General features: G+C 36.1%; 1 protein-coding gene across 1 annotated transcript in view; it reads left to right on the top strand.

Moving 5' to 3' along the window:
• LRRC7 (leucine rich repeat containing 7) overlaps positions 1 to 17958 on the top strand; it is a 496206-nt gene that overhangs the window by 472885 nt on the left and 5363 nt on the right. Inside the window, exon 26 of the mRNA XM_059899299.1 lies at positions 8554 to 8628. Within this exon, the coding sequence (XP_059755282.1) occupies positions 8554 to 8628 (75 nt within the window). The remainder of the gene's footprint in view (positions 1 to 8553; positions 8629 to 17958) is intronic.

Here is a 17958-nt window from a genome sequence, read left to right on the forward strand (position 1 = left end):
AAGAGGCAAGAAATCTGGAAAGACAATTATGTGGAAGAGTGTGATCATTTACTTTTAAATGAAAATATGAAAATCAAATGAAAGAAAATTCTTTTTTTAAGCTTAAGAATTTTACCAAGAAATAAACAGGAAGAAAATGTACGTTCAGTCAACAATACACAGACTCCCAGAGATTTTTAACTGTTATGGAATAATTGCAATACTGGAGCAATCAATAAAAGGAAAATTACAATTATAATTCCTAACAGGAATACCTCAGAGACATTGGGGTTTGTTTCCAGACCACTGCAATAAGATGAATATTGCAATAAAGCAAGTCCCTCGAAATTTTTGGTTTCCCAGTGCATTTAAAAGTTATGTTTACACTATATTGTAATCTATTAAGTGTGCAATAGCATTATGTCTAAAACAATGTAGATACCTTAATTCAAAAATACTTTATTGCTAAAAATGCTAACCATCATCTAAGTCTTCAGCAAGTCGTAGTAATAACATCAAAGATCACTGATCACAGACCACCATAACAAATAGAATAATAATGAAAAAGTTTGAAATATTGCAAGATTCACCAAAATGTGACACGGAAACATGAAGTGAGCAAACGTTGTTGGAAAAACGGTGCTGATAGACTTGCTTGACAGAAAGTTGCCATAAACCTTCAATTTTAAAACTGCATTGTCTGCAAAGTGCAATAAAGTGAAGCACAGTGAAACAAGGTACGCCTGTATAAAGTAATCAAAGCCAAACATAATTTCAACTCTTATATTCAAATTCCCCAAAAGAGAATAGTGCCTGGTGATCAGCACCAAACTATAAAAAAAAAAAAAAAAAAAAAAAAAATCGATTTTTTAGTAGTCAATTTGTCATTTCTAACAGGAATCTCAGATAAAAGGAAATAAACTGCTTACTTCTTGGTTGTTTTTATCAAGTCATAAGGGCAGTATCTTGAAAACTATATGTTTATATACATTTTTTCTTTTTGGCTACTAAACAAATCTTTACAATGACATGAAAGAATGGTGCAAGTGTATTTTTTCTGTTAGGATCACTCCATTAGGTTGTTACTAAGATATTTGTAATCACATAGCCAATTTCTATGGGTTTAAATAGTCTCCTGTTGCTCCAATGCATTATTTTTTTTAATAGATCTTTATTGGAGTATAATTGCTTCACAATACTGTGTTAGTTTCTGTTGTACAACAAAGTGAATCAGTCATATGCATACATATATCCCCATATCCCCTCCCCCTTGAGCCTCTCTCCCATCTTCCTTATGCCACCCCTCTAGGTCATCGCAAAGCACCGAGCTGATCTCCCTGTGCTATGCTGCTGCTTCCCACTAGCTAACTATTTTACATTAGGTAGTGTATATAAGTCGATGCTCCTCTCACTTCACCCCAGCTTCCCCCTCCCCGCCTCGCCATGTCCTCAAGTCTATTCTCTATGTCTATGTCTTTATTCCTGCCCTGCCCCTAGGTTCATCAGTACCTTTTTTTTTTTAAGATTCCATATATATGTGTTAGCATACGTTATTTGTTTTTCTCTTTCTGACTTACTTCACTCTGTATGACAAACTCTAGGACCATCCACCTCACTACAAATAACTCAGTTTCGTTTCTTTTTATGGCTGAGTCATATTCCATTGTATATATGTGCCACATCTTCTTTATCCATTCATCTGTTGATGGACATTTAGATTGCTTCCATGTCCTGACTGTCGTAAATAGTGCCACAATGAACACTGTGGTACTTCTCTTTTTGAATTATGGTTTTCTCAGGGTATATGCCCAGTAGTGAGATTGCTGGGTCATATGGTAGTTCTATTTTTTACAAATGTAACCAAGTGATTTTTATTTCAATATTTCTTTATTTAAAAATTAATGAAAGAGAGTTTTGAATTCCTTTAAACATCTGTGCATAAGATTTTTGTGAAATTTTTAGAGGACTTTGGTCAGTTGTATAATTTGTATCTCTGTCTTTTGAGGCTCAAATTTTTTAGGTTTCTAAAGCAATTCTTTCTGTTCATTTTTTACGGATTTTACATTTCATTGTTTTGTCAGCTAAAGTTCAGTCATACACTGAATCATCATACGCAGCTGCCAATGCCCTCCTTTTTTTCTCTTTCTCTCCTTTCCTTCCATCTCTCCTTTCCTCCCTCTCCCCTCTCCTTTAGTTTCTAGTGGTCATGGGATAAATCTCTTCACTTGCTGCATATAAATTCCTCAGTGTTAAGGTAGCAAATTGTTCAAAGCTCAAGATTTGTCTCTCAGCAATTAACCTTAAAATATTTTGTTTTCACACTTTGACTCATAGAGAGTAAAGCTATTGAAACACCTTTATTCTTGATGTGTCTTCTAATAATCACAGGGATTAAGTAAACACAGTCTACTGTGTATGTGTAATGCTGCTTCTATGAGCTGCATCATAGCTTAATATTAACCTTGCTCAATTCATGAAAAGAAATTATTTGCCAATATTTGGCCAAAAAAAAAAAAGTTTCCCCTTGCAAGCTATTGAATCTATGTCTGTGTTTGCTATTTTTATGGGTCAGTTTTTTCTCCAGAAACGCTCTTTGAACTTTTATAATTATATGAAAGCATATGATACCATATTCTATAATATATAACCAATGTGTTCTGAATTGTAATTGTAATTGTAATTGTATGCAATTTTTATCTGAGATATGGCCTTCCTAGAAACCAATTTCTTAGCATCAGCTAGAGCCAAGTTTTTTCAGAATTTTAAAGAAAAGCATATTTCACAAATTGAAGTTGTAATTCCCTTAAGACAAGTTCTATATTGGTGTCTACATTTACAATAGCTGAGACTGTCACAGTCATTCACCTTCATCATTAAAAAGCCATATAAAGTTCCTTTCTCCTCTAAAGTTAGAATGTTAAATGTTGGCCTTGTAGACTAAATTTCAAGGAACGTTGAGTCCTTCAAGGTTTACGTCCAGAGGTGCAGAGACTAGGTAACCAATAAGACAAGGTCAGATTTTAACACTGTGTAAAACCTTCCATACTCATCCATTTACAAAATTACTTGTGAAAAGTAAAACTTTTTAAAAACCCATTATGGGTACTTTTGGAAAAACTTCATTTATGACTTATATGAAGACTGGTTTAAAAACTGGGGAAGAAACATGAAATGGCAAAAGGTCAAGCCTATTTGTAGCATCCGGCCAGTGCTCTCCAGATTAGCTTTGGTTCAAACCTATGGGGGTCCCTCTGTGATGCATGAGTCTGTTGTGTCTGTGTCTGTCTCAAGCACACCCAGATATTGGTGTCTGATAGGAGAAAAGACTTGCATTCTTTGGAAAGGACTGCAATACTTATCTTGTTGCTCTGTTGTGAGATGCCCTCTAGAGGTGGTGCTAAGGGAAAACCACTGTGCTATCAAGCCACTAAGGAACATGAGAGCTGGTGATGAGGTGCAAAACATTAGAGAAACACACTCAGAAATGCCATTAGCCAGTAACTAGACTCTAGCAGCCATTGTTACAGAGCTGATGTTGGCTTGGAGCTACCAAAGGAAGTAGCCTCTAAAAGTTATTAAGAACCATCAGAAAGCCCTCTTGTTGGGACCTATGTCCATTATTCAGAGTAAACAATAATTGGAGCCATTACCACTGACAGCCACCGCTAGGAAACCACAGATGATACAGGAGAGACTTTCCAGCCCTCTTCCCATCCCCTTCCCTAAATCAAAGATGCAAATCCTCTTATCTGTTGGGAATTCAAGGTAAAGATAACAAATGTCGGCCTTTCAATGTACTCTAAGACTAAGAGTAATGAAGAATTTTCTGACAGTAAATCTGGTGCAGTTGGGAGACTCAGAAATCTCTTATTGCAGGCTTTGCTGGAAAGAAAGACCCTGGATTGTAGCTCAACCTTCAGACTTTCAATAATTATAATAACATTTATAGACCCTATACTGAGTGCCATCTACTGTTCTAAGTATTTTGTATGTGTTCACTCACTTAATCTAATAACTATGAGGTATAAACCACTATTATAATCAGTTTACTGATGAGGAAAAATTAAGTACACAAAAGTTAATTAACTTGCCCAAGGTCACCAATTTATAAATGGTGAACACAGACAGGCTAACTCCAGAACTATGCTCTTATTCACTTCTTTCACTATATGGTAGGCAGAAAAAAATGGCCTCCCAAAGATTGCCACATCCTAATTCCTAGAACCTGTGAATATGTTACATTACAAGGCAAAAGGGACTTTGCAGTTGAGATTAAATTATGGAATTTGAGATGAGGAAGTTATCCTGGATCCAGGTAGGCCTAATCTAATCACATAGGTCCTTAAAAACAGAGAATCTTTCTTGACTGTGGTCAGAGGGAGATGTGAATGTAGGAGAATAGTCAGAGAGATGCACAGTTGCTGGCTTTGAAGATGGAAAAAAGGGACCACGAGCCTAGGAATGTGGACTTTTCCTAAAAGCTTTTCCGAAAAGGCAAGGAAACATTCTCCCCTAGAGATTCCAGGAAATAATGCAGCCCTGCCAACACCTTTGTTGTAGCCCAGTGAGACCTGAGTTGAATGTCTAACCTACAGAACTGTCAGATAATAAATCTGTGGTGTTTTAAGCCACTAAGTTTGTGGTAACTTATTATAGCAGCAGCAAAAAACCTAATATACACTACTCATTGAAAAACAGTTACTGAGGTATTTTCCTTATTTGGGAAAAATGGATTTGCTATATCACTTTAGGTATACAGATTATTTCACTAGTTTGAATGTATTGCATGATAGTTTGTCTCACATTTAGCACTCCGCAAATGTTACAAGAAATTTAGATCTTGCCCGAAGAGTTATAAAATTGGTCATATGCCATGATTTGGATCTTTGATGCATACAAGATGGCTTACTGATGCTTGGAAGTTAGAAGATGGCTTTTTACCAATCAGTGGGAAGTTATTGTTCTAATTTTCAGAATACAAATAGTCGGATGATTCCTCACCAAAGTCTGTCATCAGTGTCAAAGTGTTCTTTGAAGTCTCAAAAGAAAATGAATTTGTTGAAAGGGTGACACACTGCTACAATGAACTTTTTGAAAACAGTGTCAAGGTTTTCATATTTCTCATCAATATTCATCATAACAGAGACCACAAAAATGGGTTCAGAGTTATTTGGTCTCTTTCATATGACAGTGTTTATATGTCAATACATAAATACAGTGAAAAATCAGGGCACTGGCCTTTTCAGGCAGTCTTTGGGGAAACATTCCACCTCCAAAAATAATGAATGCTACAGACCATTATCAAACATAACACTCATTGCTATCTGTTTTGACTAATGTGGCAATATGCTGGCTGATAGGATATATATAGAGAGAGAGAGAAAGAGACAGAAAGAAAGAGAAACTATGCCAATGAGCAGTAGCAATTTCTTAGTTGGTAAAATTTATTGATTGAAAAGAAATATTAACGCTTTAGAAAACAGCAATAAATGCTTAGGAAGACTCAGGCCACCATAAGAGAAAGCTTCAAAGCAAGTCTCCAGAACAGTGGTTGAACCCTGCAGAGCTTTGTGATGATTGAAATTAAACCTACTAGAGACATGACTTTGGTATTCTTTCAGCAGTCAGCTTGTGGAGTGTTGCTAGTTCCTCTCAGCATTGCAATATGATGGCCACAATTCAGTTCCTATGGTCTGGATTCATACAAAGATTATTAAAACTGTTCCCGTACAATAAGCTGAAGAAAGGCAATCAAAATTAACTAGGTAGCACAGACTTTGACTGCTGGGATAAAATAATAGTCAAAACAACTTCGCCTTCATCATCCAGAGATGCAGTGTCATTCTGCCTGTTGTACAGAGACTGCAACAGCAAAAGAGGGGGACCACCAGGGGAACTGAGTACTCATACAGTCTCCTGGATGGATGGAGTATGAGAGTTATGTGCCCACTATGAAAAGGACTGTGAGGATTATATGTGTTTTCACAACCAGTGCCATTCACTGGTCTGGTGGATTAGTCATTGTGCCTTATTTAACTGTCCCTTTCAAACAACCAGTTTTCTTTTTCCTTCTGAACTGACCATTTGTACAACTGAACTGACCAAAGTAACTAGCTGTTTGAACATCACACCAAATTGTGACACCATTAACCTAAAAGGTTTTTTAAGTTTTTATTACTATTTTCTTAATGTTATTAGTACCTAATCATTGCAGAAAAATTAGAAAACCCAGAGAAGCAAAAAGAAAGAAAAAAATATACATATATATGATGTCTCATTACCCAGTGCAACCACTGTTAATGTTTAGGAGTATATTCTTCTAGATATTTTCCCACACAAATATACATTTAAACATGTTTCAGCAAAAATAGCATTATGCCGCACATAATGTTTTATAACTTGCTTGTTTCTCTAAGCACTAGTGTCCTTCTATAGCTGTCATCTAGGACTTCATTTTTAATGACCACATATCGTTCTACTGTATAGATTTACCATAATTTATTTATTTAATCAATCCCCTGTTATTAGACATTTACATGTGATTTGTAATTTTTCTTATTACAAATAATACCGTGGTAAACATATTAGTAAATACATGTTGCATATTTATCCAGTTATTTCCCTAACATAAGTTCTAGAAGTCGAATTACTGGTTAAAGTTATGCAGTTTTCTAATATTTTAACGCCTACTGTAGTTTCATCTTTGAATGGGAAAGATAACAGGTTAAAATCAGAAAGATAAAAATCATTCAAAATCCTTAAATTAATGTTTCATAAAGATCTAAAATGCTAAATTAAAACACATAGAAATATTTTAATTAGGGTCTGTTTGTTAAACCATTTACAAAGACATACACACACAAAGTTATGGGTTTAAGTGAGAGTTATTAAGTTTACAGATCAGTAAATTAGATAATTTTCTAAATAACAGGCAAAGCCATTAAAATATTATCTTCTGTTAATACTCAAGAATTAAAAACAATAAGAGCTGTATTGATATATAATTCACATACCATAAAATTCACCCTTTTAAAGTGTACAGTTAGGTGGTTTTTAGTATATTCACAGAGTTGTGCAACCGTCACCACTATCTAATTCCAGAATCCTTTTATTACCTTAAAAAGAAATCTGTACACATTAACAGTCACTCCCCTTGCTTCCCAGCCCCTAGCAAACACTAATCTGCTTTCCATTTTTATGCATTTGCCTCTTCTTGACATTTCATATAAATGGAATCATACAATATGTGGTTTTTTGTGACTAGCTTCTTTCATTTAGCATAATGTTTTCAAGGTTCATCAATGTTGTCAGTACTTCATTCTTTTCTATTGCCAAATAATATTCCACTGAATAGATATACACATTTTGTTTATCCACTCATCAGTTCATTCTTAGTATATTAATCAAAATCTTGTCACCATCATGTTTAAAGTACTTCAGTAGCTCCCCAAACTGATAAAGATGTCCATTAAAGACCCATCTTGATCTGGTCCCTACCTACTTTTGGGGATTGATATGATTTTCTCCCATGTTCCCAACCACATCCACTCGAACCCTTCCACAACCACTGCAGTCATAATAGAACTACTTGCAGCTTCCTGAATGTAACAGGCACTCTCACTTTTGTATGTGCTATCCCTTCCATGTAGAATATTTTTCCTTATCTGTGTGGATACCTTTTACTTGTCCTTTATGATTCCGTGCCAGATATCTCCTCTTCTTAGAAGCTCCAACACATTAAGGTTAAGCTGGATGCAACATTTTAAATAATCTATTATATTGATTACCTCTATCATAACACTTCTCACACTGTCTCATAGTTGGTTTTTTTGACTTTTCTTCTACTATATAGTGAGCTCACTGAAGACAAAAAATATATTCTGTATATCTCTATAACACCAGCATCAAGGCCTAGCATATGGTAGACATTCAGTAAGTGTTTGCTTTGTGTACATGATCAGTAAAATTAATTTGACATTTTTATAAACTAAATCAATTTAGGAATTTTGTAACTATATAGATGCAAACTTTATACGTTGGAATTTTCTTATGTTTAACTTGTTCATTTTACTTTACAATTCTCAGTAACATATAAAGTAATACTCATTAAAATAAACCAGTCTTATGTGTAATTCTAGTAAGGTTTTTAAAGTGTATGTTGAATTTACAACCTATCAGATAGGAGACATTTTCAATGAGGAATAACTTAAGACAACTTCAGAAGTTATACAAAAGTTACACAAAAGAACCACATACCTCGTTCTAAAAGATGGTTTAGAACCATATATCAAATTATTTAAGAAAGAAATTAAGACTATGCCATTAAATTAATTTATAAATCATAAGCGCACTTTAAAAACAATATGAGTGTTTTTGTGCAAGTAAAAATGTTGCTTTTCTTAAACTTGATTTAGCGGGTGGTGCCTTGCTTAAAATACTATAATAATAGTTTAACCTCACATGTGTAAACTGTTTTTAATCTGTTTTCACTGTTTTCTATGTGAATGAAAAAGTTTTTAAGTAGATCTAGTTCTTGGAAATAGAATCCTAACCTCTGTTACTTCTGACTTATAGGGTATCTTTGTTACTAGGGTTCAGCCTGATGGACCAGCATCCAACCTGCTGCAGCCTGGTGATAAGATCCTTCAGGTAAGACATAAAAAGCAATGCTTTCTAAGGCCAACACTGAAACAGATATGTACTGAAGTTATTAAGCTGAATGACTTGAATTAAGTGATTGAACATAAGTTCTTCTTACATTTCTTATTTGTCTTTATTGTTTTGGGGTTGAGAGGCAGGTCAGAAACCATTTCAGACCTATAGAATCCTATATCCCCATTACCTGGCACATGGCAGGTGTTCTGAATATTTTTGTTTAAATGAATGGTGTTATTTTGGGAATGAAAGAAGAATTGATACATACAGGAATCTATGCATAAGTATCAAGTGTAAGTAAGAATAATGAAGTACCCAAATAGGGTATCTATGTGACTTTAGATGAGGGAGAAGAGACTGTCCATGTTTAATTTCTCAACAGTAATCTTATTACTGTTTGAATAATGCGAAACACCTGGTTATATCTCTCTACTCTCCCTGCTGAGATGTTTGAACAAAAGTTTAGCTGTATATAAGGTGACTTTTTAAAATGTACTGTGTGATGGAAAAAGACATTTCCCTAACTTAAAGCTCTGCATATCAAAAAAGGATCCCTCCAGTAAACAGTTAAGTACATGCTTGGTATAGCCTCATCCATTTTGCTTTCTTTGTCCTTCTCTCTTAATTCACTTCCGCTTAATAATTTCCTACATCACAGCACAAGGCTCTTAAGTATCATCAATTTATTTAAGATTCAATATTTTGAGTTATGACCCCAGAAATTTTCCACTGTGTAACTGGATGGAACTATCTGACATTGCAGAGATTTGATCATTTGGAGAAATTATAAAATGGTTCAACATAATAAATTGAAGATTTAGGGACACTGAGAACACAGGTGCCTTCTGGTCAGATTGGCTATGCAGATAGTTACCAGAATGCAAGGGCCCCACTCAACTCAGTTCTGAGGAGATCTTCTACCTTCTATTTATTGAACTCTCTCAAAGATCCCAGAAATGTAGAAACCCTATATAGATAAATTGTCTTAGCATTTTATTCTCACACATATTTTAAACTAACTAGCAAGATCATGAAAACTCAAGTTTTCAAAACTGATAATTATCTGAAAAGACTGTGGGTTGCTCCAACCTTTGGCAATGTCACAGGAGAAATACCATCCAAAAGGTCCAAGTCAATTCCATGCAAGCAGAAGACCAAACCAGCAGCTGGTCTTTTGAGTTAAAACATTGAAACAAAAAAAAGACACATAAAATCTAAATATTTTCTTTACCACTTTATTATTGAAGTTCTATATTTTTTAATTGCCTAGCTAGCCCTTTGATCTTAAGCATTTTATATCATGTCTAGAGAACTCACATTCATTATATGTAAAATGAGTTTATACTACAGCTAAGGTCCCCTAGCTCAAAAATTCAACTGTTCAAAAATCTTATCAATTTCCACGGAAAACGGCTAAGAATAAACTGACAACGTAACTCCCTAACACTTGGTACATGCTGCTGTTTAGGAAAGGAAATGGCTAGTTTTTTTCTCTACTGAATTTCAAAGAAATTATTTTGAATCTCAGAGTCTGTAAAAAATGAAGCCAGTTAATCTGAGATCTCTGATCTATTAGAATGCGAAGCTGGGTAGAGAAGCCTTCCATAGCTTGAAACAAGTGTGGGGACTTTGCCTTCATCCATGACAGAGGGAGCAAAAGAAAGACTTTTCCTTCCAAATTCAGAAATATTTAAATGGGTATAAAAATGTTATATAGATAGAGAGCTACAGATACAGATATAGATATAGACATCCTGCAAAAGGAAATGAGAATTAAGGTAATATCTAGTTGCAGGGTTAGAATACACTTCTGGCTGTGAAATTCTAAAAGGGTTATATGTGGGGAAATGAGGGTTTAGTATTTCTAGTCCCTGAGATGTATACAGAAACAGCAAAGTGCACAGAGAAATGAATTCCCAATGCAAGAAGTAGGAAGGAATTATAAGCCAAATCAGTTAAAAGTCACAAAAACTGCAGAAGAGCTGCACCTGGGTTTTCTCTTCTCTCCACATATGACTATCAAGGATGTAACATTTTATTTTTGCTATAGAAGTTATTTGTATCTAGTACAATAAAATCAAAGTCCATCTTCAGTAAAAGAAAAATGCCCATAGACCTTAATCAGACAAATTGCTGTATTTACAGTTTCATTCATACTAGTTAAAAAGCACAAGTGGCCAATTATATTTTCTGAAGGAAATAAAAATGGCTAATTCTAAACTGAAATCATTGCCAACATCAGATGCTAAGAGAGCAAATTATATTTTTGTCTCTTTATAATACTGTGGCTCTTAGTTTAAAGAACACTGGAAAAAATGAGTTTATAACATTGAGTTATCTGTTACTTACAAGATCATTAGAATATATCCTCACTGGAGCAAATTTATTTACAAATCTTTATGAAAGCATACAACTTGGAAAATCAAGGTAAAAGGAAAAAACAAAAACAACGAATGAGCTCCCCTTTAAGTGATGGCAGTTACTGGGTTTGATCTAACCCAATAGCAAGTAGCAAAAGAGATATAAAATAGCAAGAGATATACCTTTCCCAAATTTCCCCCAAACCCAGAACTTGTTACATAAGAGCTATCTCTTTTTTTTTTTCTGTAAATCTTTTTACCCACTATTCTCTTCTTATTCTGCTATGGTATTATGAGCATGTTATTTGAGTTACATGAAGATGTGTGTATTAAGGGATGATGTTAATTAAAACATATTCACATGATTATTCTGTCATTTTACTATTCATTTTCCTAGAATAGATGCTGTAATTCATGTGCATATTCAAATGACTTGCTGTGCTTAGGAAGTCATTTTGGTTTAAGACAGTGTGACATGAGGAAAGGGCACTGTGCTAGGGCAACTGACTCCTCAAAGCCTTACCTTCTGTAAAGTCGAATTACAGAAGAGTGAGAGGTAACCAGGGGAAGCACATGGAGCATAAAAAATGTTATTCAATTGAGCTGTGTGAATTTGCCAATATCTGACCATTTTTGAAGTGGCAGTTTTGTTGATTTAACATCATAGTTTCTTTTTTCTAATGTTCTTTGCAGTTAAAAAATTCAGTCTAATTCATTATACATTTTACAATTTAAAGTACATTTAAATATAGAATATCTATTAATTATAGTTACTCTGTTGAAAAGATGAATAGACTGGAAAAAAAGATTATATTGTACTTGATAGTTAACATGACACAGTTGTAGCCTACAGCTCACTTGTAAGTATATTGTATTCTAGTCTATCATGGTAGTCAATCCCTATCCTCTTCATTTACCTGCCCCCACCCCTTCTCAAGACAAGAGCCTAACTTTGACAGAAGAGAAATTATATTATTTATAATTAGCTTATGACATCCAGTTCTACTTTGCAATAATTTTAAGAGTTTGGAATTTGTAATCCAAAGTATATTCCTGGTCTATGGCTATATCTCGAAGATACCAAAATAGAATAATCAAAGAGATGATAATTCGAACAAACCTGATATGTCGCGCTTTTTTTTAAATAAATTTATTTATTTTATTTATTTATTTTTGGCTGAGTTGGGTTTTTGTTGCTGGGCACGGACTTTTCTCTAGTTGCAGTGAATGGGAGCTACTCTTCGTTGTGGCGCACGGGCTTCTCATTGCGGTGGCTTCTCTTGTTGCAGAGCACGGGCTCCAGTAGTTGTGGCTCACGGGCTCTAGAGTGCAGACTCAGTAGTTGTGGTACACCGGCTTAGCTGCTCCGCGGCATGTGGGATCTTCCCAGACCAGGACTCGAACCCGTGTCCCCTGCATTGGCAGGTGGATTCTTAACCACTGCGTCACCAGGGAAGCCCACTTTTTTTTTTCAGTCTTGAAACACCTTGGTCCTCCAATTCACAGAGACAAGTCGAGAAATCTCTCTCAACAAATATGTCTGTCAAGTTTCAGTTAATTGTTGGTAGGTTGTTTGGGTCAGAGCATGCTACCAAGACAGTTTACTCTTGATGGAGCAGGAATTACTCCAGGCTTAACAGAGAGGAGAAAAAGAGGATGAGTAGGAGGAAGAATACCCATGGGCTAGACTGGCATCTGTCTTCAGGAGCAGAGGTGAGAGCCTTATGCCAGAACGGGTGAGTGTGGAGTACAGTGAGAGGGCAGAGGGACCCCAGGTGTGAAGAAAGAAAACCCTAAGATTTTAAAGTTTCTCACTGAGTTAGAGAATTCAATATAGATATGGCTTGGAGTGGGGACGGAGGTGAGAAGGAGATAGTGAGTTACAAGCTGTCCAGGTCCAGAATGGGAAGAAAAAGTTTAACTTCTCAGAAGTCTAAACAAAGTAAATGTCAATGGATGGCTGGGTCAGTTGTATACTGATACACGGTGCTATATCTGTATACAATTACTGAATGAAACCTTCCTTATCTGAATGGAAGTTTTGTCCCTCTTTTAATGACAAGTACGTGTGGTTAGCTGCTAACGGTATTATCTTACTTAGCTAAAGTTTATTTATTCAACAACCTTAAACAAACAAAGTGCCACTGAGAAGCCATAATAAGTGTCACAAATTCCATGCACTAAATCTCATGCCTTTTACTCATAAGAGAGACTTTATTTCATACATGTAGTCTTTTACCTAGTTTTTCAGACCACCGAGGGGAAAGCCTCTGGATCCAGGCACATTGCCAGAAGCAAGAAGTCATAGCTGACAGTTTCACTGTCCAGGAAGAGAGAGAAACATCTTTTAAAAGAAAGAAAAGAAATTCAAAAAGTACAACAGAGTCATTCAGTATAGAATAGTGTTTCCTAATGGAATCTTTTAAAATATCTTTTTTAAAAAGAGTTCCTTACTCAAAGTTCAGAGCCACTTCAGATTCAATCCTTTGTTTCAGAATTTCACAACGTTGTAAGCATATCAAGAACCTGAAAAATCGTACAAAATGATATATCCCAACATATTTAACCGTGCAGCCCTCTTGACCAACAACATCAATTAGCCACTTCCACAGAACACACTTGGGGGAATATCTCTAGTAGAAGCAACTAACTGGGTCCACGGCTTCATTCCAGAGAGTGTTCATGTTCATAATTATTATTATGAGTCACTAAGAATGGGTTAGAGTACGTTTATTTCTCTGAATTCTTTAAAATTTCTCCCCAAAAAAGACTACAAAAAGTAAAGAGGAGAAATTTTTGTTATGGTTAAAATGAAGTGTGGGGCCCTTAAAGAAATAAAGTATTTGGAAATTTCACTAAAGCATTTCCCAACAAGGCTAAATAAGTTAACACTTTTCTATTGTTGATCTTATTTGCTGGTTGAAAATCAAAAACATCGGAGAGGTTTGGGGAAAGGTGGGGGGGGGGGTAGGGGGGTGGGTTCAGCATCATGTAACTCTTAGTGTTCAGAGAAATTATTGCTTATAATGATAAAATACATGTGCAAATATTTTTAAATAGCATTTGGTTAGAAGATAACGAAAAATAATTTTTAAAATGTGTATGATTTTATTTTTATTTTTATTTATGGCTGTGTTGGGTCTTCGTTTCTGTGCGAGGGCTTTCTCTAGTTGTGGCAAGCGGGGGCCACTCTTCATCGCGATGCGCGGGCCTCTCACTATCGCGGCCTCTCTTGTTGCGGAGCACAGGCTCCAGACGCGCAGGCTCAGTAATTGCGGCTCACGGGCCCAGTTGCTCTGCGGCATGTGGGATCTTCCCAGACCAGGGCACGAACCCGTGTCCCCTGCATTGGCAGGCAGATTCTCAACCACTGCGCCACCAGGGAAGCCCCTAAAATGTGTATGATTTTATATGCCAGTTTCACTGCATACCTTTATCCATTTGGTTTGTTCGTAGCGTATAAAGTTCAGCACAGATAACTAATTAGAGACGGAGTAAATACTTTTTGCAAATCAAAAAAATAATATTTAGGTACTAAGTGAAACATGAAAAACAATAAAGACAAATTAAGTTCATTAAGCTGGCTCTAACTTCCATAATTTGGCTGAAATAAAAATAACATCAATTAAGTACCCATCTTTTTTTTTTTTTTTTTTTTTTTTAATTATTTATTTATTTATTTATGACTGTGTTGGGTCTTCGTTTCTGTGCGAGGGCTCTCTCCAGTTGCGGCAAGCAGGGGCCACTCTTCATCGCGGTGCGCGGGCCTCTCACTATCGCGGCCTCTCTTGTTGCGGAGCACAGGCTCCAGACGCGCAGGCTCAGTAGTTGTGGCGCACGGGCTTAGTTGCTCCGCGGCATGTGGGATCCTCCCAGACCAGGGCTCGAACCCGTGTCCCCTGCATTGGCAGGCAGATTCTCAACCACTGCACCACCAGGGAAGCCCCCCATCTTGTGTCATTTAGAACACACAACAACCCTGCAAGGTATCTGTTGTTGACAGAGGTTAAATAGTTCATTTGAGCTTCTTCCATTATACAACACTGATTCTCCTGGAGCAAATTTTACTGATTGCATCACATTTTCCATTTCCTGATTTGGCAAATATGCATTAAATGCCCACAATGTACAAAGTGTTATGCCAAGCCGCGTGAACACTGCAACAAGGAAATAGAACTAAGGTTCTACCTTTACACACCTAGCCCAGGAAGTAGACATGCCCAAAATTACACAGAGCAGAAAATGGAGGAAGAGAGACAGGAAAAAGCTGACTTCAAACACGCAACAAAATCAACTCCCAGTCTGTTTTCTCTTAACAGCAAGCTCTCCACCAAAACAGAGACCAACCTGGCTACAAAGAGTTCCCTGAAAGTGAGAGGCTGATTTTGCAGTTCCTTTTGTGGTAAAGTACAGAAATAAAGTGCAACTTGTTGGGGAACTGCTTGCAAACCAAGATAGGGAAGTCATTTTTTAGAGATGTTCATTCCACATGGTCGTTTAGAAGAAAACAGGCATTATAAAGTCAAAGCAGATAAATAAGTAAATATCCTCAGGATTACTATTTATTACCAGTTCCATGCCTGACTTTCTATACAAATAATGGACAAAGTCTTCAGTTGAGTCTCTTCTATTTTACCATGTCTTTTTTTGAGCCTGAATTCATGAAACATTCAAGCTGCAGTACAGGTGTGCACTTAAGACAGAAGAGAAATTCTTATTTATGTTTTATTCCATGAATATTTCTTTAACATCTTTATTGGAGTATAATTGCTTTACAATAGTGTGCTAGTTTCTGCTTTATAACAAAGTGAATCAGTTATACATATACATATGTCCCCATATCTCCTCCCTCTTGCATCTCCCTACCTCCCACCCTCCCTATCCCACCCCTCTAGGTGGTCACAAAGCACCGAGCTGATCTCCCTGTGCTATGCGGCTGCTTCCCACTAGCTATCTATTTTATGTTTGGTTGTGTATATATGTCCATGCCACTCTCTCACTTTGTCCCAACTTACCCTTCCTCCTCGCCATATCATCAAGTCCATTCTCTAGTAGGTCTGTGTCTTTATTCCCATCTTGCCCCTAGGTTCTTCATGACCTTTTTTTTTTTTCTTTTCCTTTTTTTTTTTTAGATTCCATATATATGTGTTAGTATACGGTATTTGTTTTTCTCTTTCTGACTTACTTCACTTTGTATGACAGACTCTAGGTCCATCCACCTCACTACAAATAACTCAATTTCATTTCTTTTTATGGCTGAGTAATATTCCATTGTATATATGTGCCACATCTTCTTTATCCATTCATCTGTCGATGGACACTTAGGTTGCTTCCATGTCCTGGCTATTGTAAATAGAGCTGCAATGAACATTTTGGTACATGACTCTTTTTGAATTATGGTTTTCTCAGGGTATATGCCCACTAGTGGGATTGCTGGGTCGTATGGTACTTCTATTTTTAGTTTTCTAAGGAACCTCCATACTGTTCTCCATAGTGGCTGTATCAATTTACATTCCCACCAACAGTGCAAGAGGGTTCCCTTTTCTCTACACCCTCTCCAGCATTTATTGTTTGTAGATTTTTTGATGATGGCCATTCTGACCAGTGTGAGATGATACCTCATTGTAGTTTCGATTTGCATTTCTCTAATGATTAATGATGTTGAGCATTCTTTCATGTGTTTGTTGGCAATCTGTATATCTTCTTTGGAGAGATGTCTATTTAGGTCTTCTGCCCATTTTTGGATTGGGTTGTTTGTTTTTTTGATATTGAGCTGCATGAGCTGCTTGTAAAGTTTGCAGATTAATCCTTTCTCAGTTGCTTCATTTGCAAATATTTTCTCCCATTCTGAGGGTTGTCTTTTCGTTTTGTTTATGGTTTCCTTTGCTGTGCAAAAGCTTTTAAGTTTCATTAGGTCCCATTTGTTTATTTTTGTTTTTATTTCCATTTCTCTAGGAGGTGGGTCAAAAAGGATCTTGCTGTGATTTATGTCATAGAGTGTTCTGCCTATGTTTTCCTCTAAGAGTTTGATAGTGTCTGCCCTTACACTTAGGTCTTTAATCCATTTGGAGCTTATTTTTGTGTATGGTGGTAGGAAGTGTTCTAATTTCATTCTTTTACATGCAGCTGTCCAGTTTTCCCAGCACCACTTATTGAAGAGGCTGTCTTTTCTCCACTGTATATTCTTGCCTCCTTTATCAAAGATAAGGTGACCATATGTGCATGGGTTTATCTCTGGGCTTTCTATCCTGTTCCATTGATGTATATTTCTGTTTTTGTGCCAGTACCATACTGTCTTGATTACTGTAGCTTTGTAGTATAGTCTGAAGCCAGGAAGCTTGATTCCTCCAGCTCCATTTTTCTTTCCCAAGATTGCTTTGGCTATTCGGGGTCTTTTGTGTTTCCATACAAATTGTGAAATATTTTTTTCTAGTTCTGTGAAAAATGCCAGTGGTAGTTTGATAGGGATTGCATTGAATCTGTAGATTGCTTTGGGTAGTAGAGTCATTTTTACAATGTTGATTCTTCCAATCCAAGAACATGGTATATCTCTCCATCTATTTGTATCGTCTTTAATTTCTTTCATCAGTGTCTTATAATTTTCTTCATACAGGTCTTTTGTCTCCTTAGGTAGGTTTATTCCTAGATATTTTATTCTTTTTGTTGCAATGGTAAATGGTAGTGTTCCCCTAATTTCACTTTCAGATTTTTCATTATTAGTGTATAGGAATGCAAGAGATTTCTGTGCATTAATTTTGTATCCTGCTACTTTACCAAATTCATTGATTAACTCTAGTAGTTTTCTGGTAGCATCTTTAGGATTCTCTATGTATAGTATCATGTCATCTGCAAACAGTGACAGCTTTACTTCTTCTCTTCCGATTTGGATTCCTTTTATTTCTTTTTCTTCTCTGATTGCTGTGGCTAAAACTTTCAAAACTATGTTGAATAAGAGTGGTGAGAG

This window comes from Balaenoptera ricei, chromosome 1 (assembly GCF_028023285.1).
Source record: "Balaenoptera ricei isolate mBalRic1 chromosome 1, mBalRic1.hap2, whole genome shotgun sequence".
Classification (NCBI taxonomy): domain Eukaryota; kingdom Metazoa; phylum Chordata; class Mammalia; order Artiodactyla; family Balaenopteridae; genus Balaenoptera; species Balaenoptera ricei.